We start from the raw sequence: 27,512 nt of genomic DNA on the forward strand, positions 1-27,512 counted from the left end.
CGGCAGCATAATATGTGTGTGTGCAGTAACAGGGCACTGTGTCTGTGTGTGTGAGCTCTAGCCGGGGGCTGTGTGTGTTTATGTGTGCTGTAACAGGGCACTGTGTGAATGTGTGTGAGTTTGCATAGGTCGCATTTGATAAAATTGTCCCCAAAGTGTAGTGAAACACACACATACACACAGACAAACAAATGTACAATAAATTTACCTTGTGAATTATCCTAATAACCGTGGGAAAGTAATTTTTCTATTTTCTTGCTACCATCTCCTGGCCGAATATAAGTATTGCAATTACCAGAAAAAATCATTTTGATGTTTTTAAATGGTAGTACTCAATTTTGGCCACCAGACGGCAGCATAAAATGTGCCTGTGCTGTAACGGGGCACTGTGTCTGTGTGTATGTCTGACCGGGGGCTCTGTGTGTGTGTGTGTGTGTGCTCTAACTGGGCGCTGTGTGTGTGTGTGTGCTGTAACAGGGCACTGTGTCTGTGTGTGTGAGCTCTAGCCGGGGGCTGTGTGTGTTTGTGTGTGCTGTAACAGGGAACTGTGTGAATGTGTGTGAGCTCTGACCGGGGGCTCTGTTTGTGTGTGTGTGTGTGTGTGCTCTAACTGGGCACTGTGTGTGTGCTCTAAGTGGGCACTGTGTGTGTGTGTGTGTGTGTGCATGTGCTGTAACTGGGCACTGTGTGTGTGTGGGCGCGCTGTAACAGGGCACTGTGTGTGTGTGTGAGTCGTAACTGCGAACTGTGTATGTTTGCGCTGAAACTGGGCACTGTGTGTGTGTGTGTGTGCTGTAACTGAGTCCTGTATGTGTGTGTGTGCTGTAACAGGGCACTGTGTGTGTGTGTGTGTGGGTGCGCTGTAACAGGGCACTGTGTGTGTGTGCTGTAACAGGGCACTGTGTGTGTGTGTGGGTGCGCTGTAACAGGGCACTGTGTGTGTATGTGTGTGTGTGTGTGTGTTCCCTGTAACTGGGCATTGTCTGTGTGTGCTGTAACAGTGGACTGTGTGTGTGTGTGTACGTACTCCATGTGAGGACTGTGTGTGTGTGGGCGCGCTGTAACTGGCCACTGTCTGTGCGCTGTAACAGGGGACTGTGTGTGTGTGTGTGTGTGTGTGAGAGCTCTAATCGGGGTGTCTCTGTGCGTTTGCTCTAAGTGGGCGCTGTGTGTGCGCGCGCTGTAACTGGGCGCTGTGTGTGTATGTGTGTGTGCTGTAAGTGGGTGGTGTGTGTGTGTATGTGTGTGTGCTGTAAGTGGGTGGTGTGTGTGTGTATGTGTGCGCACTGTAACTGGGCACTGTGTGTGTGTGCGCGCTCTATGTATGTGTGCGCTGTACCTGGGCACTGTGTGTGTGCTCTATGTATGTGTGCGCTGTAACCAGGGACTCTGTGTGTGCGTAAGCTCTAACTGGGGGCTGTGTGTGTGTGTGTGTGTGCGCGCACGCTGTAACTTGGAACTGTGTATGTTTGCGCTGAAACTGGGCATCGTGTGTGTGTGTGTGTGTGTGTGAGCTCTAGCCGGGGGCTGTGTGTGTGTGTGTGTGTTTGTGTTGTAACTGGGCACTGTGTGTGTGCACTGTGACTGGGCACTTTTTGTGTTTGTGTTTATCCATGTGTGTGCGCTGTAACTGGGCACTGTGTGTGTGTGTGGGTTTGCATGGATCACATTTGATAAAATTGTCCCCAAAGTGCAGTAAAACACACACACACACACACACACACACACACAATAAATGTACCTTGTGAATTATCATAATAACCGTGGGAAAATTATTTTTCTATTTTCTTGCTGCCATCTCCTGGCCGAATGTAAGTATTGCAATTACCAGAAATGAGCATTTTTAATGTTTTTAAATGGTAGTACTCAATTTTGGCCACCAGACGGCAACATAAAATGTGTGTGTGCAGTAACAGGGCACTGTGTCTGTGTGTGTGAGCTCTGACCGGGGGCTCTGTGTGTGTGTGTGTGCTCTAACTGGGCGCTGTGTGTGTGTGTGTGTGTGTGTGTGTGTGCTCTAACTGGGCGCTGTGTGTGTGTGTGTGTGTGTGTGTGTGTGCTGTAACAGGGCACTGTGTGTGTGGGCTGTATCAGCACACAGTGTGTGAGTGTGTGTGCTCTAAGTAGGCGCTGTGTGTGTGTGTGTGTGTGTGTGTGTGTGTGCGCGTGTGCATGCTGTAACTGGGCACTGTGTGTGTGTGTGTGTGTGGGTTTGCATAGATCACATTTGATAAAATTGTCCCCAAAGTGCAGTAAAACACACACATACACAGACATACACAATAAATTTACCTTGTGAATTATCATAATAACCGTGGGGAAATTATTGTTCTATTTTCTTGCTGCCATCTCCTGGCCGAATGTAAGTATTGCAATTACCAGGCATTACTTAAAGCTTCTGCAACCTGAGAAATGCTTCCACAGGTGGCTGGGGCTTGAGTGTGGACCAATACGGGGGTGAGATTCAGCTAGGGTAGCATAATGCAGGTAGGTAACTATCACAGAAGTGTAACAGGACCGTTGCAAAACCATAACACACCGGTTAGAAGTCAGTCTTCCTCCTCTGTTGTGGGAGTCATTGTATTTGTATTTCTGTGAGGCATTTCTATGGATCAGCTGAGAAACAATAGACTTTGAGTTGTATCACAGGGACTGACTAATAGCAGTGCCCCAAAGCCCTAGGTTGTTTTTACGGTTGACAAGATTGAAAACGTTCCTGTTCTCTATCCATGAATGTAATGACTTCCTGCATGGTGACACAGGAGAAGAAGACTGAAAGGGAAGCTAGGAGAAGGAGGGTGTGTGCGGTGTCGCTCTGTTAAGATCTATGAGGTCTTTGCTCCAGGAGGCCTGGACATTGCAGGCAGGCAGCTATTTACCTTTAATCAGCTGTGCCAATTATGCAGAATCAATGACTTCTTGTGGTGTCCTTTGTTCCCCTTGATATGGCCTTCAGGATGCTGCAGGCAAGGTTCTGGACCACTGGACTATCATGTCCCGGGAGGAGGAGATCTGTCCATCTAGGAGAAAGAAGGCCAGGCCATCGCAGTGCCCTCATCAAAGACTGACTCTGACATCAGGACTTTCATCGAGAGCAACAACCGCTCTCGTAGCCCCAGCCTGCTGACGCACCTCGAGAACAGCAGTCTCTCCACTATACACCACTTTGAGAACATCCCCAACAGCCTGGCCTTCCTGCTTCCTTTCCAGTACATCAACCCAGTGTCTGCCCCCAAATGGGCTCATGCTGGAGCAGCCAGGTCACAGGCCACGGGAGTCCAGTCTGCCAAACCTGAGTGACCCCAACGAGAGCAGTGAGTCGGAGGTGTCTCTCTCACCGTTCCGCTATGGGCAAAGCCCAGGCCTGGGGGGCACCGGTGTCACTGTGGCGATCGAGCCTAAGCCTGAGCCTGCTAGCGTAACAACCATCTCCCCGACCCCCACCTCCCAGCAGCCTCAACAGCAGCAAGCACCAATGCAGCAGCAGCCGGCTGGACTGAGTGAGCAACATGCATTTGTTAAGAGTGAGCAAGCCAAGAGCATCGTTACCTCGTCCTTCTCCTCCAAGATGCATCGCATGCGGCGCATGGGTTCTATCTCACGCAAGGGCCGAGTGTGCTGCAACGCATGCGGCAAGACCTTCTATGACAAGGGCACCCAGAGGATCCACTACAATGCTGTGCACCTGAAGATCAAGCACCGCTGCACTATCGAGGGCTGCAACATGGTGTTCAGCTCCCTGCGCAGCCTCAACCGGCACAGCGCCAACCCTAACCCCCGACTACACATGCCCATGCTGCGGAACAACCGTGACAAGGACCTCATCCGCTCCAGCGTTGGCTCTGGCACATCTGTCATCTCCAGCACCAAAAGCAGTTTGACTCTGACCAGCCCGGGACGGCCACCTCTTGGCTTCACTACCCCACCGCTCGAGCCCATGCTGCAGTCTCCCCTGCAAAGTTCTCTGATCTTCCCATCCTTGAAATCAGTCCAGCCAGTACAACCGATACCCCCATTCTATTGTGCGCTGTTGTCCCCTGGGGATCTTGTCAGTTCACCGGTCTCCCTGCCCACCAGCTCCATACTCCCTCCGGCCTCTAACAACATGTCTCTCATGGAGCAGCAGGCCTCGGCCTCTGGCTCCCACAATCCTCTAGTGGCCGAGGCAGGGCTTGTCAGCCACAAGCTGCCTGGTACTGGCATCCAGGAACATTTTGTTGACCCCACACCCAAGAAGAAGCCCCGCAAATCCAGCATGCCAGTGAAAATTGAGAAGGAGGTCATCAGCGTGGCTGATGTGTTCGACGACAAAGAGGAGGAGGAGGAGGAGGATGAGGAAGGGGTCAGGGTCCTGAATGGAATGACTAGCACCCAGGGATGCCACCATCCACATTCCCACCTTTACAACAACAGCAACCACAGTGGGGGCAGCAGCCAAGCATCTCCCAGCCGGGATGAGGTGAGCCCTGGGCTGACACTGAGGAGCATTCTCCAGCTGGAGCAGGATGAAGCTCGGACTACCAGCAAGAGGTGGAGGGGGCCAGCGAAGGGGAGGGTGGCTCAAACAGGGCAGACTGGGTGAGGGGTGGTGCCAGGGAGGGGTTCCCAGAGCTGCCGGGCCAGGGGGTCGCCCCGAGTGCTGTCCCGTGCATGCTGTGCCACAAACCATACAGCTGCAAGGGCACTCGCTTCAAGACGGTACATCTGCACCAGATGCAGCGCCGCAAGGTTCCGGGCTGCAGCCTCACATTCTCCTCGACGCGGAGCTGCAACCAGCAGAGCAGAACCCCAGCCTGCGCCGGCATGTGGCCAAATGACTGCCCCCCACCCCCAGGCCTCCTACTTTCACACTGTACTTGTGGAAGTCTCTAGACGCGCTTGGATGGGTAGCTCTGCTGCTGCTGCATCCCTGTGGCCCCAACACGTCCTGTCGCTTCCATGGAAACCCTCGTCCATCTCCAAAAGTTCGGACACTTCTTTTGTGACTGTTGCTCGCAGAAATGGTAGTAATAAGAAGAGAGCCTTCTCGGTGTATTATTAGTGTAATAATAGCTTTTAAATGACCCATTAACAGAGCATGACAGCCTCATCTGTAAATAACATCCCAGAGGGTTCTTTATGTAAAAAATGTACTGAGGGTGTCAGTGCCCATGCTTGTTTCATTTCATGGCACCTCCAGCTCTCAGACTGAAGGAAAATGTAGCCTCTAGCTCATTTGATTTCTTTATTTTCACTTTGATGCACACTTCAGACTAAAAAAAAAAGCTCAAATTCTTTTATAAATGTACCAATGCAGAGAAGGCCTGCATGCTTTTGGCTTCTGAACATAGGATTTGTTCTTTGTGTTGCCACATTTGTATGTTGACCCAGTCTTGCACTTTTCAAGTCTACAAGGGGATGTGTAATATTTTGTGTGTCTTGAGGTCACCTGCCTCTAAGGTGTTTTAAGAAAATGCTGATGACATGATTTTCTGCTTTCCATTTGAAACAACCATTGAGTCTTAGCGCAATAGCAGATAAGCCGAGTAATATTAATCTCTGCTTTTAGCTCTCATAAGAGCAGCCCAAGTGCTGTTCATGGTATTGTTCAGAGAAAGATCTCTGAGGTGTTCCCAGGGAGTGATCTCTGAGGTATCATCCAGAGTGTGATATCCAAGCTTAGTTGTTACTTCATTAATGTTCCTTCCAGAAGTTGACAAGATTTCTGTATCTCTATATTATTTACATTTTAATGCTTCATTTAAGGTGATCCAGGTGCTTTCTGAAGACTGCATAAATCAAGCATGTATTTGAACTTAACTGTGACGAAAAACAAATGAAGTGTTTTCATATTTCAGGCTGGGGACACAAGCGTAAGACACGAGTTTTAAGTTTGCTCTCCAGAAAATCTGGCCACAAGTCACTTTGGGTCCTCACTTAGTGTTCTGATGTGCTGTACCGTCGCTAGTGGTGCATAAGTATAGGTAGCCACTGGAGACAAACTTCACCAGATCATTCAGCATTTGGATATACACTCACCTAAAGGATTATTAGGAACACCTGTTAAATTTCTCATTAATGCAATTATCTAATCAACCAATCACATGGCAGTTGCTTCAATGCATTTAGGGGTGTGGTCCTGGTCAAGACAATCTCCTGCGGTCTGTTTCACAAAGCAGGATTACTTGCTTAGCCGGATAACTTGCCAGATTTAAGGTAGTCTGAGCTAAATAGACCTTATTTTCATCAACTTACATTTAGCCCAGGCTACCTTACCTTAGTATTTCACAATCTGCTCAGTTACTGGGATTTTCACGCACAACCATTTCTAGGGTTTACAAAGAATGGTGTGCAAAGGGAAAAACATCCAGTATGCGGCAGTCCTGTGGGCGAAAATGCCTTGTTGATGCTAGAGGTCAGAGGAGAATGGGCCGACTGATTCAAGCTGATAGAAGAGCAACTTTGGCTGAAATAACCACTCGTTACAACTGAGGTATGCAGCAAAGCATTTGTGAAGCCACAAGACGCACAACCTTGAGGCGGATGGGCTACAACAGCAGAAGACCCCACCGGGTACCACTCATCTCCACTACAAATAGGAAAAAGAGGCTACAATTTGCACAAGCTCACCAAAATTGGACAGTTGAAGACTGGAAAAATGTTGCCTGGTCTGATGAGTCTCGATTTCTGTTGAGACATTCAAATGGTAGAGTCAGAATTTGGCGTAAACAGAATGAGAACATGGATCCATCATGCCTTGTTACCACTGTGCAGGCTGGTGGTGGTGGTGTAATGGTGTGGGGGATGTTTTCTTGGCACACTTTGGGCCCCTTAGTGCCAATTGGGCATCGTTTAAATGCCACGGCCTACCTGAGCATTGTTTCTGACCATGTCCATCCCTTTATGACCACCATGTACCCATCCTCTGATGGCTACTTCCAGCAGGATAATGCACCATGTCACAAAGCTCAAATCATTTCAAATTGGTTTCTTGAACATGACAATGAGTTCACTGTACTAAAATGGCCCCCACAGTCACCAGATCTCAACCCAATAGAGCATCTTTGGGATGTGGTGGAACGGGAGCTTCGTGCCCCGGATGTGCATCCCACAAATCTCCATCAACTGCAAGATGCTATCCTATCAATATGGGCCAACATTTCTAAAGAATGCTTTCAGCACCTTGTTGAATCAATGCCACGTAGAATTAAGGCAGTTCTGAAGGCGAAAGGGGGTCAAACACCGTATTAGTATGGTGTTCCTAATAATGCTTTAGGTGAGTGTATGTTGTATCTGTATGAATTTTGGTGTCGGACTGCAGCAGTAACTTGATGCCAGTCATTATCATGGCCACCTGCTTGCTGCGTATGAAGGTGTAGGTGCCGCATGAGGCTGCTGCAGTGGCGTCCCCGCTGTTATGAGTGCAGCTGTGCAAAGTGGAAATGAAGCCCAGCCCCCCCCACATATAATACTCCTGTCTTATGAAATAAAACGATTCTTACAAAAACCAGGGGCAGTGATCATGGCAATCATAGGAGGCAGTCACATGATCATGTCAGTCATAGGAGGCAGTAATGTGATCATACCAAAGGAGGCAGTTACACAATCGAGCCAGTCACATGATCACACCACTCTCTGGAGGCAGTCACATGGTCATTGGAAGCAGTCATATGATCGCACCAAACACAGGAGGCAGTTGTGCAATCATTCCATTCAAAGGAGGCAGTCATATGATCACAGGAGGCAGTCACATGATCATGCCAATCACAACAGGCAGTCACCTGAGCACACCAATCACAGGAGGTATTCACAAATCAGGCCAGTTCCAGGAGGCAGTGACATGATCATGCTAACCACAGAGCTGACACTGAAAAGACTCCCTGTCAAATATTTATTTAAAGGATTGAGGACACCAACAGTGATTCTACTTAAACTTTAATTCACTTACTTTAATTAAAGTGTGGTATAAATCAACCTCTCTGATAACACATTGACGTATTGTCCCTGAATCACTGAAAATACTTGGTTAACATATGATTAGTATGATTAACATAATTACTTATGCCATAAATTGCGTAACAACAACTACTTTATTAAGCTATAACTTTTTGTGCAGCAGTTGGGGCGGCTTCGAGTCTCTTCCTGCAAGTGGTTTCTCCCCCCCTTTGCTCCACTGTCTGCCTCTCCAAGGTCCGAGCTTCACACAGTATTCAAAACAATCTCTTCTTGCCTAAGGCATAAAACATAACAGACCCAATATGCCTCCCCTCCCGGGCCTACTAATGTCCAATTTTACTTCCACACTCCCCCCTTTTGAACACGCAAAATCCACGCTGTTCACACAGAATCAGAGTTCACAGCAAAGTAATACTGCGGACAAAAGCGCAGTGGGGCGATGGGCGCTGGCAGCGGTTGGATGGACCACGAGTCACCAGCAGAGTTGGCGTCGCTGGTCATATTGATGACAACCTGGGGCTGTGGTTCGTAGAGCCAAGCAGGAAGGAGAGGATCAAGAGGAAGCCCACCTGGGAAGACAGAACACTAGAACAATAGCAATATGATTAGTAGCAACACTACAAGCAAAATCAATATACTAAAAACTAAAGGTTTAAACACCCCGGATAAACCCGGAATCAGTGAGGAGAACCAATTGTCCCAGCTGTACTCAAACAGGCCATGCTCCTTATGTATCGCAGACATCCGTTTGTGCACCACGTCCTCCAGATCTTGCACAACCTCAGAGGAATCAGGGATGTACGTGCAACATTCTCTCCCCACTATAGCACAAACACCGCCTTTCTCAGCCAATAGAATATGCAATGCCATACGGTTTTGCAGAGCCACCTGCTTAACCGCGGATAATTCACCCTGAACGGCCTTTACAGTATCAAGTGTCTGATTGGCCAGTTTCTCCACTGCAGTCTGCAGGGCAGCCACCTCAGTCTGAAGGTCTGACACTCCATGGGATGGAATAAACACCCCAAACCATTGTTCAGTCCAACTTAGCGACCGCTTGCTGCGCGAATATGCACGCACAGCCAAAGATATCTGCTCCTTGGGCACTACGCGAATAGGAGGAACAAGATAAGCCAGATAACAATACCAATCAACCTCCGCCGCCGAAAGAGACAAGACAATGTAACCCTTAAGAGAGTCTGTGTGGCCACAGATAAAAGCAGAACGTGGTGGTGCCACTAGCAAGACATCACCAAGGACAGAGAAGTTGACATAAGCCCTACAGTGCAGAGGTGGGGAGGAAGGGGATAGCGACTGAGCCGAATTAAACAGACGGAAACACACAGTCTCATTCACAGGGATGACAGCCAAGCCATCCTCAGGCAGGGTCTTCCCCTTCGCCCTCACATGTGTGTCCGATGGACAGGACACAGCAGAATAAGTACAGTTATCAGGGCTTCGTCGACACCCAGAGCAGTTACAGTCAGTTCTTGCACCCGCGCCCCGTAGCGGTCAGGGTCCTCAGCCTCCCATGCTCTATCAGCAGCCCATGTGATAATTACCTGGGCCAAACAAACCCATCCCTCACCTGTACTATTCACGCCTACTAGCAAATGAACTGTAGTGAAACCTCAGTGATTGGACTCATCAGCCTGAGTCAGATAGAGGACTGGATTGTTCCCAGCAAACTCTTGTTGTAATCGGTCATGTGTGGCCTTAAGGGCCTCCTCCACTGCCCGCGACTTAACATGTATGTAATAGTTTGGGGTCTATTTCTTTTCTTTTTTGCTTAAAGGTTTTCTACCTGACTACGTTATCTGGTGGCAACATTGGTTACCTTGCTGAGATCCAAATAAAAGGAAAATAAGGATAAAAGAAATAGTGGGTTTGCTTAGTCTGTCGAGTGGAATCCAGTTATACCTCCAAGTGGATGTTGTTATTCCTTTCAAGTTGGGGAAATTGCACAAAAGGAAAAGGGACAACTTGACAAGCACTCAGGTGTGGTCATTGTAGTGGAAAAACAGGCTAAATTTTCTTTGATCGTGATCCACTACCTGGCGGTAGAAGGTGCAAAAGTCTGACGCGTAAATGATGAGGATACGACACCAAGTTCTGTTCCTGATGGGTAGATTTATTCTTATGATATTTTAAGCCACAATATACTTTGATCTAGTTTGGCCGAAATGCAGACACCATCACACACGGCAAATACGGTCAATGACTGTTTCGCGTTGCACCTTCACACCTGGGCCACGTCATCTTAGCTGCTTTTGTAACCATCGCCTCCCTATAGGTGGGAATACACTCAGGCAATAATAAAAATCATTACATCTCATTACAATTATTACAATAATAAATATATATATTATATAATAAATAAATACAAATGAATATAAACATTAAATAAATAAATATCAACAATATTTATAAATAATTCCAATATAAATACAAACTAAATTATGTTTAATAAACAAACGAAAGAATGGCTCCTACACACCGGCCCCTAATTGTGTATCTAAGTAAACAATTATTAACAGGAATGTTATATAAGGAGCCATGTATCTATATCTATAAATATGATAGACAATTTATTGCCCTATGTGTTAAATAAGATATCAATATAAATGCTTATAAAGGTATACTTATCTCATACAACAAACAGTTACACGTTCAGTCCTCATTCCATGTTTCCTGAAGTTTCTAGAAGCAGGCAAAGTTTTGTCACTGGTCTCATCAACACTCCAGACTTGGTCCTCAGTGTAACAGTTCTTGTTAGACCCTTCGAGTCAGGATGGACTTCAAGCACTTTTCCAAGAGGCCAGGATCCACGAGGGGCTGTTCTGTCAACTACCATTACAACATCCCCTTTCTGAAGTCCTCTTTTTACAGTGATCCATCTTTGTCTCTCTTGTAGTAACGGTAGATACTCACGAATCCATCTTTTCCAAAACAAGTCAGCCAAATACTGAACCTGCTTCCAACGTCGTCTTATGTACAAATCAGACCTCTGGAACAATCCTGGTGGGAAAACAGTATGAGCCTTCAAAAGGAGGATGTGATTTGGAGTCAGTGCTTCTAGATCTTGTGCATCCCCTGTCACAGTGGTTATGGGGCGGCTGTTTAAAATGGCTTCTACCTCACATAGTAGAGTTTCAAGACTTTCATCATCGACCTCTTGTTCCTTTAGTACGGAATAAAGAATTTGTCGTACCATGCGAATAAGGCGTTCCCAAACTCCACCATGATGGGAAGCTGCTGGAGGATTAAAACTCCACTGCACTCCTTTCTGAAGCATTTCTTTCTGAATCTTGTTATGATTCCATTCAGAGATGGCCTTTTGAAGCTCTTTTTTAGCACCAACCAGGTTAGTTCCGTTGTCTGATCTAATGTGTATGGCTTGACCTCTTCTACACACAAATCTTCTAAGAGCATGGATGCAAGAGTCTGTGTCCATGGAATGAGCCATTTCAAGATGCACGGCTCTACTCGACATGCATGTGAATAAAACTCCATACCTTTTAATATGGCTTCTTCCTCTCTTTACCTGAAAAGGCCCAAAGTAATCCACTCCCACATTACTGAATGGTGGGAGATCTGCTCTCAGTCTTTCCTTAGGGAGATCTGCCATCTTTTGTTCCCCCATCTTGCCTCTTGTACGTCTGCAGACAACACATCTGGAGAGGATCTTACGAGCAGCAGAGTTGGCATTCACTATCCAATACTTCTGTCGAAGTTTAGAGAGAATACCATTTCTGCCAGCATGCCCAAGATGTTCATGTATGTGACGAAGCAGAAGAGTAGAGATGTGATGGTCCTTTGGCAGGATCATTGGTAGTTTCGCTTCATCAGGCATTGCTGACCTACTTAACCTCCCTCCTATTCTCAGAATTCCTTCATCAAGCACTGGATCGAGCTTGTAGATACTACTCTGTCTGTTCAAAGCCCCTTTTGGTGGAAATGCTTTCTCCAGGAAAACGATCTCATCTGGATATTTTTGTCTTTGGCAAAACACAATGATAGCCTTTTCCGCCCTTGACAGATCACATAGACTTATAGAACATCTTCCCAATGTTTTCTTAAAAGCCTGTATTTGGTCAGATATCAACTTACTTTGAACTTCCTTTGGGAATCTATTTTCAAAGCAGGAGATGAGTTCCTTTCTTTTTACTCTGAGTGACTGAAGAGTGTCTTTCAATTTTAAATACCACACCACTGCTCTCCTTAACTTATACCAACTAGAGAAATATTCCAGTAGCTGATTTGTTGGGTTTTCCTTTACCATCTCTTTAGTGACAGCACTGAACACATGAATATTTCTTTTCACCTCTGGGTCATCTTGAGAGAGTGAGAGGGTTTCCATAAGGGTTTGAGGCCATTCCTCTTCTTTCTTCCAGAGAAATCCTGGTCCCTGGATCCATTCTTTGCACTTCACCAATGTGCTTGCACTCACTCCTCTTGATGCTTTATCAGCAGGATTCAGCTTGGTTCCAATGTGTCTCCATTGTGATATGTTAGTGTTGTCCCTTATAAGAGCGATCCTATTAGCCACAAACGTGTGAAATCTTGTCTGCTCGTTTGCTATATACTTCAGAACAGACTGACTATCAGTCCAAAAAGTTGACTGAGAAAGCTTAAACTCCAACTCCTTTCTCAACATCCTATCCACTTTGACCGCCAGAGCTGCAGCTGTCAATTCCAACCGTGGGATGGTCATTTGCTTCATAGGGGTAACTCTTGCTTTACCAAGAATAAAAGAAACATGTATGTCACAATTATCTGTGAACATTCTAAGGTAACTCACAGTGCCATACCCATGTTCACTGGCATCGGAAAAATGATGTAATTCAGTTTGCATAATCGGTCCAAAGCCCTTTGGTTTCACACAACGAGCAACTTCAAAATTTTCCAGTATACTGAGGTCATCAATCCATCTTCTCCATTTCTCAGATATAGGTTGTGGTATACTGCTGTCCCAGCCATATTTACTCCTACACAGCTCCTGTAACAGCAACTTTGCAGGCAAAATGAGAGGACATAAAAACCCAAGTGGATCATAGACAGAACTCACAATGGATAGCATGTTTCTACGTGTGTGAGGCTTCTCTTTCACAATACTACTAAACTTAAACATATCGTTCTCAACACTCCATAATAACCCAAGAACTCTTTCTATTGGTAACTTCTCTCTGTCTAGGTCCAGTTCCTTGACCTCATGGGCTCTGTCTTCTTTTGGAATGCACCCAAGGACAGTTCGGCTGTTACTCATCCATTTGGTCAAATGGAATCCACCCTTCTTACATAGAGATGTAAGCTCTTTGAACAGCTGCACTGCTTCTTGTTCAGATGAAAGAGACTTTAAGCAATCGTCAACATAAAAGTTATTCATAACTGTATTGACTGTATTGGGATGGAACATGCCCTTGTGATCCTTAGCGGTCTGTCGAAGTGCAAAGTTTGAACAACTGGGAGACGATACTGCTCCAAAGAGATGCACCAACATACGGTGCTCAACTGGAGGCTTATGAATATCACCATTAGGCCACCAAAGAAATCTTAAGAAGTCAATATGATCTTTTGACACTTGGACCTGATGGAACATTGCCTGGATGTCAGTCATGATGGCAACAGGCTCTAGACGGAACCGTAAAAGAACACCCAAAAGAGAACTTGTTAAATCTGGACCCTGCAACAGCTCAGAATTCAATGATATGCCACGAAATAGAGCACCACAGTCAAATACAACTCTAATGGTACCTTTCTTAGGGTGGTACACTCCATGATGTGGGATGTACCAGACCTTACCATCTGATCTTTTCAGTTCATCCTGGGGCACGATTTCTGCATATCCTTTATTGATGACCTCTGTAAGAAATTCTGTATATTCCCTTTTAAACTGTTCATTCTTTAGAAATCTTTTCTTCAGATTGGTTAGACGCTGTGTTGCCACCTGACGGTTATTTGGCATAATTATATCTTCTTTCCTAAATGGCAAATTCAAAGTATAATGTCCATTCCGCAGACTAACAGAAGTCTCTGCTGTTTCCATAAATTTTTTGTCTTCCACAGACATTTCGGCTTTGTCCTCTGTATCCTCATTAAAATCATGGTTATATTGTTGCAATAACAGTTCTTCCAAATTTCCAACTGATATTCTGTTTGCAGTGACAGTACGAATGCTAGATCTTCCACTATCGTTAATTGGGCCATTAACAATCCATCCTAAAATGGTCCTAACTGCATATGGTCCATCTTCTTGACTATTAACCACTTCCCATGGCTCAAGAGCCTTTGGAACATTGTTACCTATCAACAATTCTACATCAGCATCAATGTTAACTTCAGGGATTCTAATATCACTAAGATAGGAAAATCTAAAAAGGTCACCATTGTTGGGAATGTTACTTATATCTACCGGCATGCTGCTTTGAGTATAAACCTCAGGCAATGAAATAAAATGGGTTTTATCTATAGCAGAAACCTCCAAGCCTGTAATGATGTCCGAATTCATAGTCTTCTCCTGTGACATGGTTCGGAGCAAGATATTGGTGTTTCTCCCAGTTACGTTCAACTTGTTGGCCAGGCTTCTTGTACAGAAGGTTGCAGAGCTACCAGGATCAAGAAATGCATATGTATATATCACCTTATTTCCTTTGCAGTGTTTCACTTTTACTGGAACAATGGAAAGCATACATTCTTTACTGACCTCTTTATCACCGGCCCCAGAATGCTCTCGAGCTCCAAGTGACACCTGCCCACTATTAATTATAGGTTTTACCACTGGCTGCTCTGTCTTAATGTGCAAAATACTTGGATGATTTTTCTTGCATATGGAACAACTAAGACGTCCTGTACAGTCTTTACTCACATGCCCTGCTTTCAATAAACATCCAAAACAGACTCCATTTTGCCTTAGGAATGTGATCTTTTCCTTATGTCGAAGTTTCTCAAATTTAAAGCATGATTTCAATTCGTGGGCACCTTTACAGAACAGACATATGCTATGATCTTGCTGGTTTAATTCCATATTAACATTTGTGGCAAAACTTTCTTTAAATTTGGGTTTTGATATTACCTTAGGCTTTGTGGCAGCAGACTTCAAGTCCTGTATATTACCAAATATGGGATCTGACATGAGTCTGGCTTGATTTTCTATGAAAGAGACAAGATCAGCCATTCTGACTCTACCAGTACATTGCAGCTCACAAGCCTTTGAACGCCACCTTTCCCTGAGTTTATATGGGAGTTTAAGAACTATATTCCTCATATTCGTGATGGTATCAAATTCTCCCATGTACTCCATTTCTTCCATAGCGGTACAACAGGTTCTAAGAAACAATGCAAAGTCACATAGATCTTTTGAGTCTTCACATTTAATAACTGGCCACTTAAAGACTTTTTCCATATAGGCACAGGAAATTCTGTATTCATGTCCATAATGTTGTTTTAATAATGTTTTTGCTTTCTGATAACCTCTGTTTGGATCCATATGTTGACAACTTTTCACGAGTTCCTGAGCTTGTCCCTTGGTGTATTGAATGAGAAACTGTAACCTGTCTTGATTATCATCAGTTTTTCTTTCGATTCTATGTTCAAAAGAATGAACAAAAGACTTATATTGGAGAATGTCCCCATCAAAGGGTATAAGACTTCCTTGTGGTAAAGTGGAAATAACATTCTGTTTGACAAGAGTATTAGTCAACTCATTCTGTCTCCTAAGAACATCGGATAGATCCTGATGTAGGTTCATTACAGGAACTGACTGACCACTTGCTTGACTATTAACTTGCTCCATATTATGGATGGTCTGTGTATAAGGAGTCTGGGAACTACCAAAGAGAGGCTCTGAACGTGGCTGTTGACCAATTCCACTTCCATGAGCCGTAGTAAACTGCGACTGGACACCACGTTTAGGCCGTGTGACTAGTTCTCTGATAGCATCAGACTGTGATGCTTTCTGTGCTGCATCAAAATACTCATTCATTGCATCTGTTTGCCCCCTTTTTGCATTATTTCCAGAAACAGAAAATACTGCAGTCCTGAGGTATTCGATTTTTGCTGTATTTGCTGCCAGTTCTGTATGCAGGTCAAGTGTTTCTCTTCTTTTTCTAAGTTCTTCCTTTTTCTGGCTAAGCTGTTCTTGTTCCTTTGCTAAAGCATGCTTTTCCTGCAGCCTTGCAGCCTTGGCCAGTAATGCAGCGCGCTCCGCCCCGGCACATATGAGCGCTGAACCTGAGGCACTTGATTTGCTCGATCTACTCACTCTACTGGAGCGGCGGCTACTAACAGAGGAAACAGCGTCATCTATATCGCTATCCTTAAGGGGAACATGTATATTTACCTCGGAAAAAATATGGCTCGCTGACATAGCAGAAGCAACAGGAACAACAGGACTGGGACTAACAGAAAGACCAGCACCATGAGGTTCGGATTGTTCCACCGTGGAGATCCACCTCGACACATTTAAAAGAAAAGAATTAAATTCCGCTATTCTGGGTTCATACCAATTCTCAAAATCATCCCTTTTATTCTCTTCGCTCAAGGTTTCAACATATGAAGTATGGAGCACGTTGAATTCTTTAAGCATTCCATTGAACTTCACCACATTCTGCTTGACTTCATCGACAGATCCATTATCATCCATAAGAGTATTAATAATATTCATTCGTCGCGTTAAATGCGACAATTTGCCGGCTCGGGAGAGACGCAGTCGTGTTGTTGCTTCATTTAAATCCTTTTCGGATTGGTCTATATTTAAGTCTGTGTCTAATTCAGCCATCCTGAAGTTTCACAAACAACCTTCAATAATTCTCCAATCGAAACAAAACGATTTATGATTTGCGTTCCAAATTTACGTCCAGTAAAATTACTTTGCCCTTAAAACGTTCCAATTATTTGTCAAGGCGTTTGACTATTATTCCAAAATATTCCACACTTCTCATATCCATAAAATTCCACAATCCATGCGCATTACTGGGATTTAAAGCACATACCTCCGCTGAGACGCTCTTCTTTATTTACGGCGTCCCGCGTATCGTGCCAGCTTTCTTCAATCCATTCACACGACTTGCAAGCAAAGTAGTTCAAAAACAATCCACCACGGAGTCCTAGGCGAAGTCATTGATTTGTTGTAGTGGAAAAACAGGCTAAATTTTCTTTGATCGTGATCCACTACCTGGCGGTAGAAGGTGCAAAAGTCTGACGCGTAAATGATGAGGATACGACACCAAGTTCTGTTCCTGATGGGTAGATTTATTCTTATGATATTTTAAGCCACAATATACTTTGATCTAGTTTGGCCGAAATGCAGACACCATCACACACGGCAAATACGGTCAATGACTGTTTCGCGTTGCACCTTCACACCTGGGCCACGTCATCTTAGCTGCTTTTGTAACCATCGCCTCCCTATAGGTGGGAATACACTCAGGCAATAATAAAAATCATTACATCTCATTACAATTATTACAATAATAAATATATATATTATATAATAAATAAATAAAAATGAATATAAACATTAAATAAATAAATATCAACAATATTTATAAATAATTCCAATATAAATACAAACTAAATTATGTTTAATAAACAAACGAAAGAATGGCTCCTACAGTCATAAAGGGATGGACACGGTCAGCAGCAGAACTCAGGTAGACTGGTCAAAAAGGGATGGACACGGTCAGCGGCAGCACTCAGGTAGACTGGTCATAAAGGGATGGACACGGTCAGCGGCAGCACTAAGGTAGACTGGTCATAAAGGGATGGACACGGTCAGTGGCAGCACTCATGTAGGCTGTGGTCATAAAGGGATGGACACGGTCAGCGGCAGCACTCAGGTAGACTGGTCATAAAGGGATGGACACGGTCAGCGGCAGCACTAAGGTAGACTGGTCATAAAGGGATGGACACGGTCAGTGGCAGCACTCATGTAGGCTGTGGTCATAAAGGGATGGACACGGTCAGCGGCAGCACTCAGGTAGACTGGTCATAAAGGGATGGACACGGTCAGCGGCAGCACTCAGGTAGACTGCGGTCATAAAGGGATGGACACGGTCAGCGGCAGAACTCAGGTAGGCTGCGGTCATAAAGGGATGGACACGGTCAGCAGCAGAACTCAGGTAGGCTGCGGTCATAAAGGGATGGACACGGTCAGCAGCAGCACTCAGGTAGGCTGCGGTCATAAAGGGATGGACACGGTCAGCAGCAGAACTCAGGTAGACTGCGGTCATAAAGGGATGGACACGGTCAGCAGCAGAACTCAGGTAGACTGCGGTCATAAAGGGATGGACACGGTCAGCAGCAGCACTCAGGTAGACTGCGGTCATAAAGGGATGGACACGGTCAGCGGCAGAACTCAGGTAGGCTGCGGTCATAAAGGGATGGACACGGTCAGCAGCAGAACTCAGGTAGGCTGCGGTCATAAAGGGATGGACACGGTCAGCAGCAGCACTCAGGTAGGCTGCGGTCATAAAGGGATGGACACGGTCAGCAGCAGAACTCAGGTAGGCTGCGGTCATAAAGGGATGGACACGGTCAGCGGCAGCACTCAGGTAGGCTGCGGTCATAAAGGGATGGACACGGTCAGCGGCAGCACTCAGGTAGACTGGTCATAAAGGGATGGACACGGTCAGCGGCAGCACTCAGGTAGACTGGTCATAAAGGGATGGACACGGTCAGCGGCAGCACTCAGGTAGGCTGCGGTCATAAAGGGATGGACACGGTCAGCGGCAGCACTCAGGTAGGCTGCGGTCATAAAGGGATGGACACGGTCAGCGGCAGCACTCAGGTAGGCTGTGGTCATAAAGGGATGGACACGGTCAGCAGCAGCACTCAGGTAGGCTGTGGTCATAAAGGGATGGACACGGTCAGCGGCAGCACTCAGGTAGACTCTGGTCATAATGGGATGGACACGGTCAGCGGCAGCACTCAGGTAGGCTGTGGTCATAAAGGGATGGACACGGTCATCGGCAGCACTCAGGTAGACTGGTCATAAAGGGATGGACACGGTCAGCGGCAGCACTCAGGTAGACTGTGGTCATAAAGGGATGGACACGGTCAGCGGCAGCACTCAGGTAGGCTATGGTCATAAAGGGATGGACACGGTCAGCGGCAGCACTCAGGTAGGCTGTGGTCATAAAGGGATGGACACGGTCAGCGGCAGCACTCAGGTAGGCTGCGGTCATAAAGGGATGGACACGGTCAGCGGCAGCACTCAGGTAGACTGCGGTCATAAAGTGATGGACACGGTCAGCGGCAGCACTCAGGTACACTGCGGTCATAAAGGGATGGACACGGTCAGCGGCAGCACTCAGGTAGACTGTGGTCAAAAAGAGATGGATACGGTCAGCAGCAGCACTCAGGTAGGCTGCGGTCATAAAGGGATGGACACGGTCAGCGGCAGCACACAGGTGGACTGTGGTCAAAAAGAGATGGATACGGTGAGCAGCAGCACTCAGGTAGGCTGCGGTCATAAAGGGATGGACACGGTCAGCGGCAGCAGCCAGGTAGACTGTGGTCATAAAGAGATTGACACGGTCAGCGGCAGCACTCAGGTAGACTGCGGTCATAAAGGGATGGACACGGTCAGCAGCAGAACTCAGGTAGGCTGGTCATAAAGGGATGGACACCGTCAGCGGCAGCACTCAGGTAGACTGTGGTCATAAAGGGATGGACACGGTCAGCGGCAGCACTCAGGTAGACTGCGGTCATAAAGGGATGGACACGGTCAGCGGCAGCACTCAGGTAGACTGCGGTCATAAAGGGATGGACACGGTCAGCAGTAGCACTCAGGTAGACTGGTCATAAAGGGATGGACACGGTCAGCGGCAGCACTCAGGTAGACTGTTCATAAAGGGATGGACACCGTCAGCGGCAGAACTCAGGCAGACTGTGGTCATAATGGGATGGACACGGTCAGCAGCAGCACTCAGGTAGGCTGTGGTCATAAAGGGATGGACACGGTCAGCGGCAGCACTCATGTAGGCTGTGGTCATAAAGGGATGGATACGGTCAGCAGCAGCACTCAGGTAGGCTGTGGTCATAAAGGGATGGACACGGTCAGCGGCAGCACTCAGGTAGACTGGTCATAAAGGGATGGACACGGTCAGCAGTAGCACTCAGGTAGGCTGGTCATAAAGGGATGGACACGGTCAGCGGCAGCACTCAGGTAGACTGTTCATAAAGGGATGGACACGGTCAGCAGCAGCACTCAGGTAGGCTGTGGTCATAAAGGGATGGACACGGTCAGCGGCAGCACTCATGTATGCTGTGGTCATAATGGGATGGACATGGTCAGCAGCAGAACTCAGGCAGACTGTGGTCATAATGGGATGGACACGGTCAGCAGCAGCACTCAGGTAGGCTGTGGTCATAAAGGGATGTACACGGTCAGCGGCAGCACTCAGGTAGACTGCGGTCATAAAGGGATGGACACGGTCAGCGGCAGCACTCAGGTAGACTGTGGTCATAAAGGGATGGACACGGTCAGCGGCAGAACTCAGGTAGACTGTGGTCATAAAGGGATGGACATGGTCAGCAGCAGCACTCAGGTAGGCTGCGGTCATAAAGTGATGGACACGGTCAGCGGCAGCACTCAGGTAGACTGCGGTCATAAAGGGATGGACACGGTCAGCGGCAGAACTCAGGTAGACTGTGGTCATAAAGGGATGGACATGGTCAGCGGCAGCACTCAGGTAGACTGGTCATAATGTGATGGACATGGTCAGCAGCAGCACTCAGGTAGGCTGCGGTCATAATGTGATGGACACGGTCAGCGGCAGAACTCAGGTAGACTGTGGTCATAAAGGGATGGACATGGTCAGCAGCAGCACTCAGGTAGGCTGCGGTCATAAAGTGATGGACACGGTCAGCGGCAGCACTCAGGTAGACTGCGGTCATAAAGGGATGGACACGGTCAGCGGCAGAACTCAGGTAGACTGTGGTCATAAAGGGATGGACATGGTCAGCGGCAGCACTCAGGTAGACTGGTCATAATGTGATGGACATGGTCAGCAGCAGCACTCAGGTAGGCTGCGGTCATAATGTGATGGACACGGTCAGCGGCAGCACTCAGGTAGACTGCGGTCATAAAGGGATGGACACGGTCAGCGGCAGAACTCAGGTAGACTGTGGTCATAAAGGGATGGACACGGTCAGCGGCAGAACTCAGGTAGGCTGCGGTCATAATGTGATGGATATGGTCAGCAGCAGCACTCAGGTAGGCTGCGGTCATAATGTGATGGACACGGTCAGCGGCAGAACTCAGGTAGACTGTGGTCATAAAGGGATGGACATGGTCAGCAGCAGCACTCAGGTAGGCTGCGGTCATAAAGTGATGGACACGGTCAGCGGCAGCACTCAGGTAGACTGCGGTCATAAAGGGATGGACATGGTCAGCGGCAGCACTCAGGTAGGCTGCGGTCATAAAGTGATGGACACGGTCAGCGGCAGCACTCAGGTATACTGCGGTCATAATGTGATGGACACGGTCAGCGGCAGAACTCAGGTAGACTGTGGTCATAAAGGGATGGACATGGTCAGCAGCAGCACTCAGGTAGGCTGCGGTCATAAAGTGATGGACACGGTCAGCGGCAGCACTCAGGTAGACTGCGGTCATAAAGGGATGGACACGGTCAGTGGCAGCACTCAGGTAGGCTGTGGTCATAAAGGGATGGACACGGTCAGCGGCAGCACTCAGGTAGACTGTGGTCATAATGGGATGGACACGGTCATCGGCAGCACTCAGGTAGACTGGTCATAAAGGGATGGACACGGTCAGCGGCAGCACTCAGGTAGGCTGTGGTCATAAAGGGATGGACACGGTCAGCGGCAGCACTCAGGTAGACTGTGGTCATAATGGGATGGACACGGTCAGCGGCAGCACTCAGGTAGGCTGTGGTCATAAAGGGATGGACACGGTCATCGGCAGCACTCAGGTAGACTGGTCATAAAGGGATGGACACGGTCAGCGGCAGCACTCAGGTAGACTGTGGTCATAAAGGGATGGACACGGTCAGCGGCAGCACTCAGGTAGGCTGTGGTCATAAAGGGATGGACACGGTCAGCGGCAGCACTCAGGTAGGCTGTGGTCATAAAGGGATGGACACGGTCAGCGGCAGCACTCAGGTAGACTGCGGTCATAAAGTGATGGACACGGTCAGCGGCAGCACTCAGGTAGGCTGCGGTCATAAAGGGATGGACACGGTCAGCAGCAGCACTCAGGTAGGCTGGTCATAAAGGGATGGACACCGTCAGCGGCAGCACTCAGGTAGACTGTGGTCATAAAGGGATGGATACGGTCAGCAGCAGCACTCAGGTAGGCTGTGGTCATAAAGGGATGGACACGGTCAGCGGCAGCACTCAGGTAGACTGCGGTCATAAAGGGATGGACACGGTCAGCAGTAGCACTCAGGTAGACTGGTCATAAAGGGATGGACACGGTCAGCGGCAGCACTCAGGTAGACTGTTCATAAAGGGATGGACACGGTCAGCGGCAGAACTCAGGCAGACTGTGGTCATAATGGGATGGACACGGTCAGCGGCAGCACTCATGTAGACTGGTCATAATGTGATGGACATGGTCAGCAGCAGCACTCAGGTAGGCTGCGGTCATAATGTGATGGACACGGTCAGCGGCAGCACTCAGGTAGACTGCGGTCATAAAGGGATGGACACGGTCAGCGGCAGAACTCAGGTAGACTGTGGTCATAAAGGGATGGACACGGTCAGCGGCAGAACTCAGGTAGGCTGCGGTCATAATGTGATGGATATGGTCAGCAGCAGCACTCAGGTAGGCTGCGGTCATAATGTGATGGACACGGTCAGCGGCAGAACTCAGGTAGACTGTGGTCATAAAGGGATGGACATGGTCAGCAGCAGCACTCAGGTAGGCTGCGGTCATAAAGTGATGGACACGGTCAGCGGCAGCACTCAGGTAGACTGCGGTCATAAAGGGATGGACATGGTCAGCAGCAGCACTCAGGTAGGCTGCGGTCATAAAGGGATGGACATGGTCAGCGGCAGCACTCAGGTAGGCTGCGGTCATAAAGTGATGGACACGGTCAGCGGCAGCACTCAGGTAGGCTGCGGTCATAAAGTGATGGACACGGTCAGCGGCAGCACTCAGGTAGACTGCGGTCATAAAGGGATGGACATGGTCAGCGGCAGCACTCAGGTAGGCTGCGGTCATAAAGTGATGGACACGGTCAGCGGCAGAACTCAGGTAGACTGTGGTCATAAAGGGATGGACATGGTCAGCAGCAGCACTCAGGTAGACTGCGGTCATAAAGGGATGGACACGGTCAGCGGCAGCACTCAGGTAGGCTGTGGTCATAAAGGAATGGACACGGTCAGCAGCAGCACTCAGGTAGGCTGTGGTCATAAAGGGATGGACACGGTCAGCGGCAGCACTCAGGTAGACTGTGGTCATAATGGGATGGACACGGTCAGCGGCAGCACTCAGGTAGGCTGTGGTCATAAAGGGATGGACACGGTCATCGGCAGCACTCAGGTAGACTGGTCATAAAGGGATGGACACGGTCAGCGGCAGCACTCAGGTAGACTGTGGTCATAAAGGGATGGACACGGTCAGCGGCAGCACTCAGGTAGGCTGCGGTCATAAAGGGATGGACACGGTCAGCGGCAGAACTCAGGTAGACTGTGGTCATAAAGACATTGACACGGTCAGCGGCAGCACTCAGGTAGACTGTGGTCATAAAGGGATGGACACGGTCAGCGGCAGAACTCAGGTAGACAGTGGTCATAAAGGGATGGACACGGTCAGCGGCAGAACTCAGGTAGGCTGCGGTCATAAAGGGATGGACACGGTCAGCGGCAGCACTCAGGTAGGCTGCGGTCATAAAGGGATGGACACGGTCAGCGGCAGCACTCAGGTAGGCTGCGGTCATAAAGGGATGGACACGGTCAGCGGCAGCACTCAGGTAGGCTGCGGTCATAAAGGGATGGACACGGTCAGCGGCAGCACTCAGGTACACTACGGTCATAAAGGGATGGACACGGTCAGCGGCAGAACTCAGGTAGGCTGCGGTCATAAAGGGATGGACACGGTCAGCGGCAGCACTCAGGTAGGCTGCGGTCATAAAGGGATGGACACGGTCAGCGGCAGCACTCAGGTAGGCTGCGGTCATAAAGGGATGGACACGGTCAGCGGCAGCACTCAGGTAGACTACGGTCATAAAGGGATGGACACGGTCAGCGGCAGAACTCAGGTAGGCTGCGGTCATAAAGGGATGGACACGGTCAGCGGCAGCACTCAGGTAGGCTGCGGTCATAAAGGGATGGACACGGTCAGCGGCAGCACTCAGGTAGGCTGCGGTCATAAAGGGATGGACACGGTCAGCGGCAGCACTCAGGTAGACTGTGGTCATAAAGGGATGGACATGGTCAGCAGCAGCACTCAGGTAGGCTGCGGTCATAAAGTGATGGACACGGTCAGCGGCAGCACTCAGGTAGACTGCGGTCATAATGTGATGGACACGGTCAGCGGCAGAACTCAGGTAGACTGTGGTCATAAAGGGATGGACATGGTCAGCAGCAGCACTCAGGTAGACTGCGGTCATAATGTGATGGACACGGTCAGCGGCAGAACTCAGGTAGACTGTGGTCATAAAGGGATGGACACGGTCAGCGGCAGCACTCAGGTAGGCTGCGGTCGTAAAGGGATGGACACGGTCAGCGGCAGCACTAAGGTAGACTGGTCATAAAGGGATGGACACGGTCAGCGGCAGCACTCAGGTAGACTGCGGTCATAAAGGGATGGACACGGTCAGCAGCAGCACTCAGGTAGACTGGTCATAAAGGGATGGACACGGTCAGCGGCAGCACTCAGGTAGACTGTTCATAAAGGGATGGACACGGTCAGCGGCAGAACTCAGGCAGACTGTGGTCATAATGGGATGGACACGGTCAGCAGCAGCACTCAGGTAGGCTGTGGTCATAAAGGGATGGACACGGTCAGCGGCAGCACTCAGGTAGACTGTTCATAAAGGGATGGACACGGTCAGCGGCAGAACTCAGGCAGACTGTGGTCATAATGGGATGGACACGGTCAGCAGCAGCACTCAGGTAGGCTGTGGTCATAAAGGGATGGACACGGTCAGCGGCAGCACTCAGGTAGACTGTTCATAAAGGGATGGACACGGTCAGCGGCAGAACTCAGGCAGACTGTGGTCATAATGGGATGGACACGGTCAGCAGCAGCACTCAGGTAGGCTGTGGTCATAATGGGATGGACACGGTCAGCGGCAGCACTCAGGTAGACTGGTCATAAAGGGATGGACACGGTCAGCAGTAGCACTCAGGTAGACTGGTCATAAAGGGATGGACACGGTCAGCGGCAGCACTCAGGTAGACTGGTCATAAAGGGATGGACACGGTCAGCAGTAGCACTCAGGTAGACTGGTCATAAAGGGATGGACACGGTCAGCGGCAGCACTCAGGTAGACTGTTCATAAAGGGATGGACACGGTCAGCGGCAGCACTCAGGTAGACTGTTCATAAAGGGATGGACACGGTCAGCGGCAGCACTCATGTAGGCTGTGGTCATAAAGGGATGGACACGGTCAGCAGCAGAACTCAGGTAGGCTGTGGTCATAAAGGGATGGACACGGTCAGCGGCAGCACTCAGGTAGACTGCGGTCATAAAGGGATGGACACGGTCAGCGGCAGCACTCAGGTAGACTGTGGTCATAAAGGGATGGACACGGTCAGCGGCAGAACTCAGGTAGGCTGCGGTCATAATGTGATGGACACGGTCAGCGGCAGCACTCAGGTAGACTGTGGTCATAAAGGGATGGACATGGTCAGCAGCAGCACTCAGGTAGGCTGCGGTCATAAAGTGATGGACACGGTCAGCGGCAGCACTCAGGTAGACTGCGGTCATAAAGGGATGGACACGGTCAGCGGCAGAACTCAGGTAGACTGTGGTCATAAAGGGATGGACATGGTCAGCGGCAGCACTCAGGTAGGCTGGTCATAATGTGATGGACATGGTCAGCAGCAGCACTCAGGTAGGCTGCGGTCATAATGTGATGGACACGGTCAGCGGCAGCACTCAGGTAGACTGCGGTCATAAAGGGATGGACACGGTCAGCGGCAGAACTCAGGTAGACTGTGGTCATAAAGGGATGGACACGGTCAGCGGCAGAACTCAGGTAGGCTGCGGTCATAATGTGATGGACACGGTCAGCGGCAGAACTCAGGTAGACTGTGGTCATAAAGGGATGGACACGGTCAGCGGCAGCACTCAGGTAGGCTGCGGTCATAAAGGGATGGACACGGTCAGCGGCAGCACTCAGGTAGACTGCGGTCATAAAGGGATGGACATGGTCAGCGGCAGCACTCAGGTAGGCTGCGGTCATAAAGTGATGGACACGGTCAGCGGCAGCACTCAGGTAGACTGCGGTCATAATGTGATGGACACGGTCAGCGGCAGAACTCAGGTAGACTGTGGTCATAAAGGGATGGACATGGTCAGCAGCAGCACTCAGGTAGGCTGCGGTCATAAAGTGATGGACACGGTCAGCGGCAGCACTCAGGTAGACTGCGGTCATAATGTGATGGACACGGTCAGCGGCAGAACTCAGGTAGACTGTGGTCATAAAGGGATGGACATGGTCAGCAGCAGCACTCAGGTAGGCTGCGGTCATAAAGTGATGGACACGGTCAGCGGCAGCACTCAGGTAGACTGCGGTCATAATGTGATGGACACGGTCAGCGGCAGCACTCAGGTAGGCTGTGGTCATAAAGGGATGGACACGGTCAGCGGCAGCACTCAGGTAGACTGTGGTCATAATGGGATGGACACGGTCAGCGGCAGCACTCAGGTAGACTGTGGTCATAATGTGATGGACACGGTCAGCGGCAGCACTCAGGTAGACTGTGGTCATAATGGGATGGACACGGTCAGCGGCAGCACTCAGGTAGGCTGTGGTCATAATGGGATGGACACGGTCAGCGGCAGCACTCAGGTAGGCTGTGGTCATAAAGGGATGGACACGGTCAGCGGCAGCACTCAGGTAGGCTGTGGTCATAAAGGGATGGACACGGTCAGCGGCAGCACTCAGGTAGGCTGTGGTCATAAAGGGATGGACACGGTCAGCGGCAGCACTCAGGTAGGCTGTGGTCATAAAGGGATGGACACGGTCAGCGGCAGCACTCAGGTAGGCTGTGGTCATAAAGGGATGGACACGGTCAGCGGCAGCACTCAGGTAGGCTGTGGTCATAAAGGGATGGACACGGTCAGCGGCAGAACTCAGGTAGGCTGCGGTCATAATGTGATGGACATGGTCAGCAGCAGCACTCAGGTAGGCTGCGGTCATAATGTGATGGACACGGTCAGCGGCAGCACTCAGGTAGACTGCGGTCATAAAGGGATGGACATGGTCAGCGGCAGCACTCAGGTAGGCTGCGGTCATAAAGTGATGGACACGGTCAGCGGCAGCACTCAGGTATACTGCGGTCATAATGTGATGGACACGGTCAGCGGCAGAACTCAGGTAGACTGTGGTCATAAAGGGATGGACATGGTCAGCAGCAGCACTCAGGTAGGCTGCGGTCAT

At 48.9% G+C, this 27,512-nt stretch overlaps 1 protein-coding gene across 1 annotated transcript; it reads left to right on the plus strand.

Annotated features, from left to right (window-relative positions):
* The first annotated feature begins 2,393 nt into the window (after positions 1–2,393).
* Positions 2,394–4,582, plus strand: LOC140591837 (zinc finger protein basonuclin-2-like). Its single transcript, XM_072713269.1, has 2 exons — positions 2,394–2,487; positions 2,957–4,582. The coding sequence occupies exon 2, from the start codon at positions 3,245–3,247 to the stop codon at positions 4,580–4,582; it is 1,338 nt and encodes a 445-aa protein (XP_072569370.1). The 5' UTR covers positions 2,394–2,487; positions 2,957–3,244.
* Positions 4,583–27,512: the final 22,930 nt, after the last annotated feature.

This window comes from Paramormyrops kingsleyae, chromosome 6 (genome assembly GCF_048594095.1).
Source record: "Paramormyrops kingsleyae isolate MSU_618 chromosome 6, PKINGS_0.4, whole genome shotgun sequence".
NCBI lineage: Eukaryota > Metazoa > Chordata > Actinopteri > Osteoglossiformes > Mormyridae > Paramormyrops > Paramormyrops kingsleyae.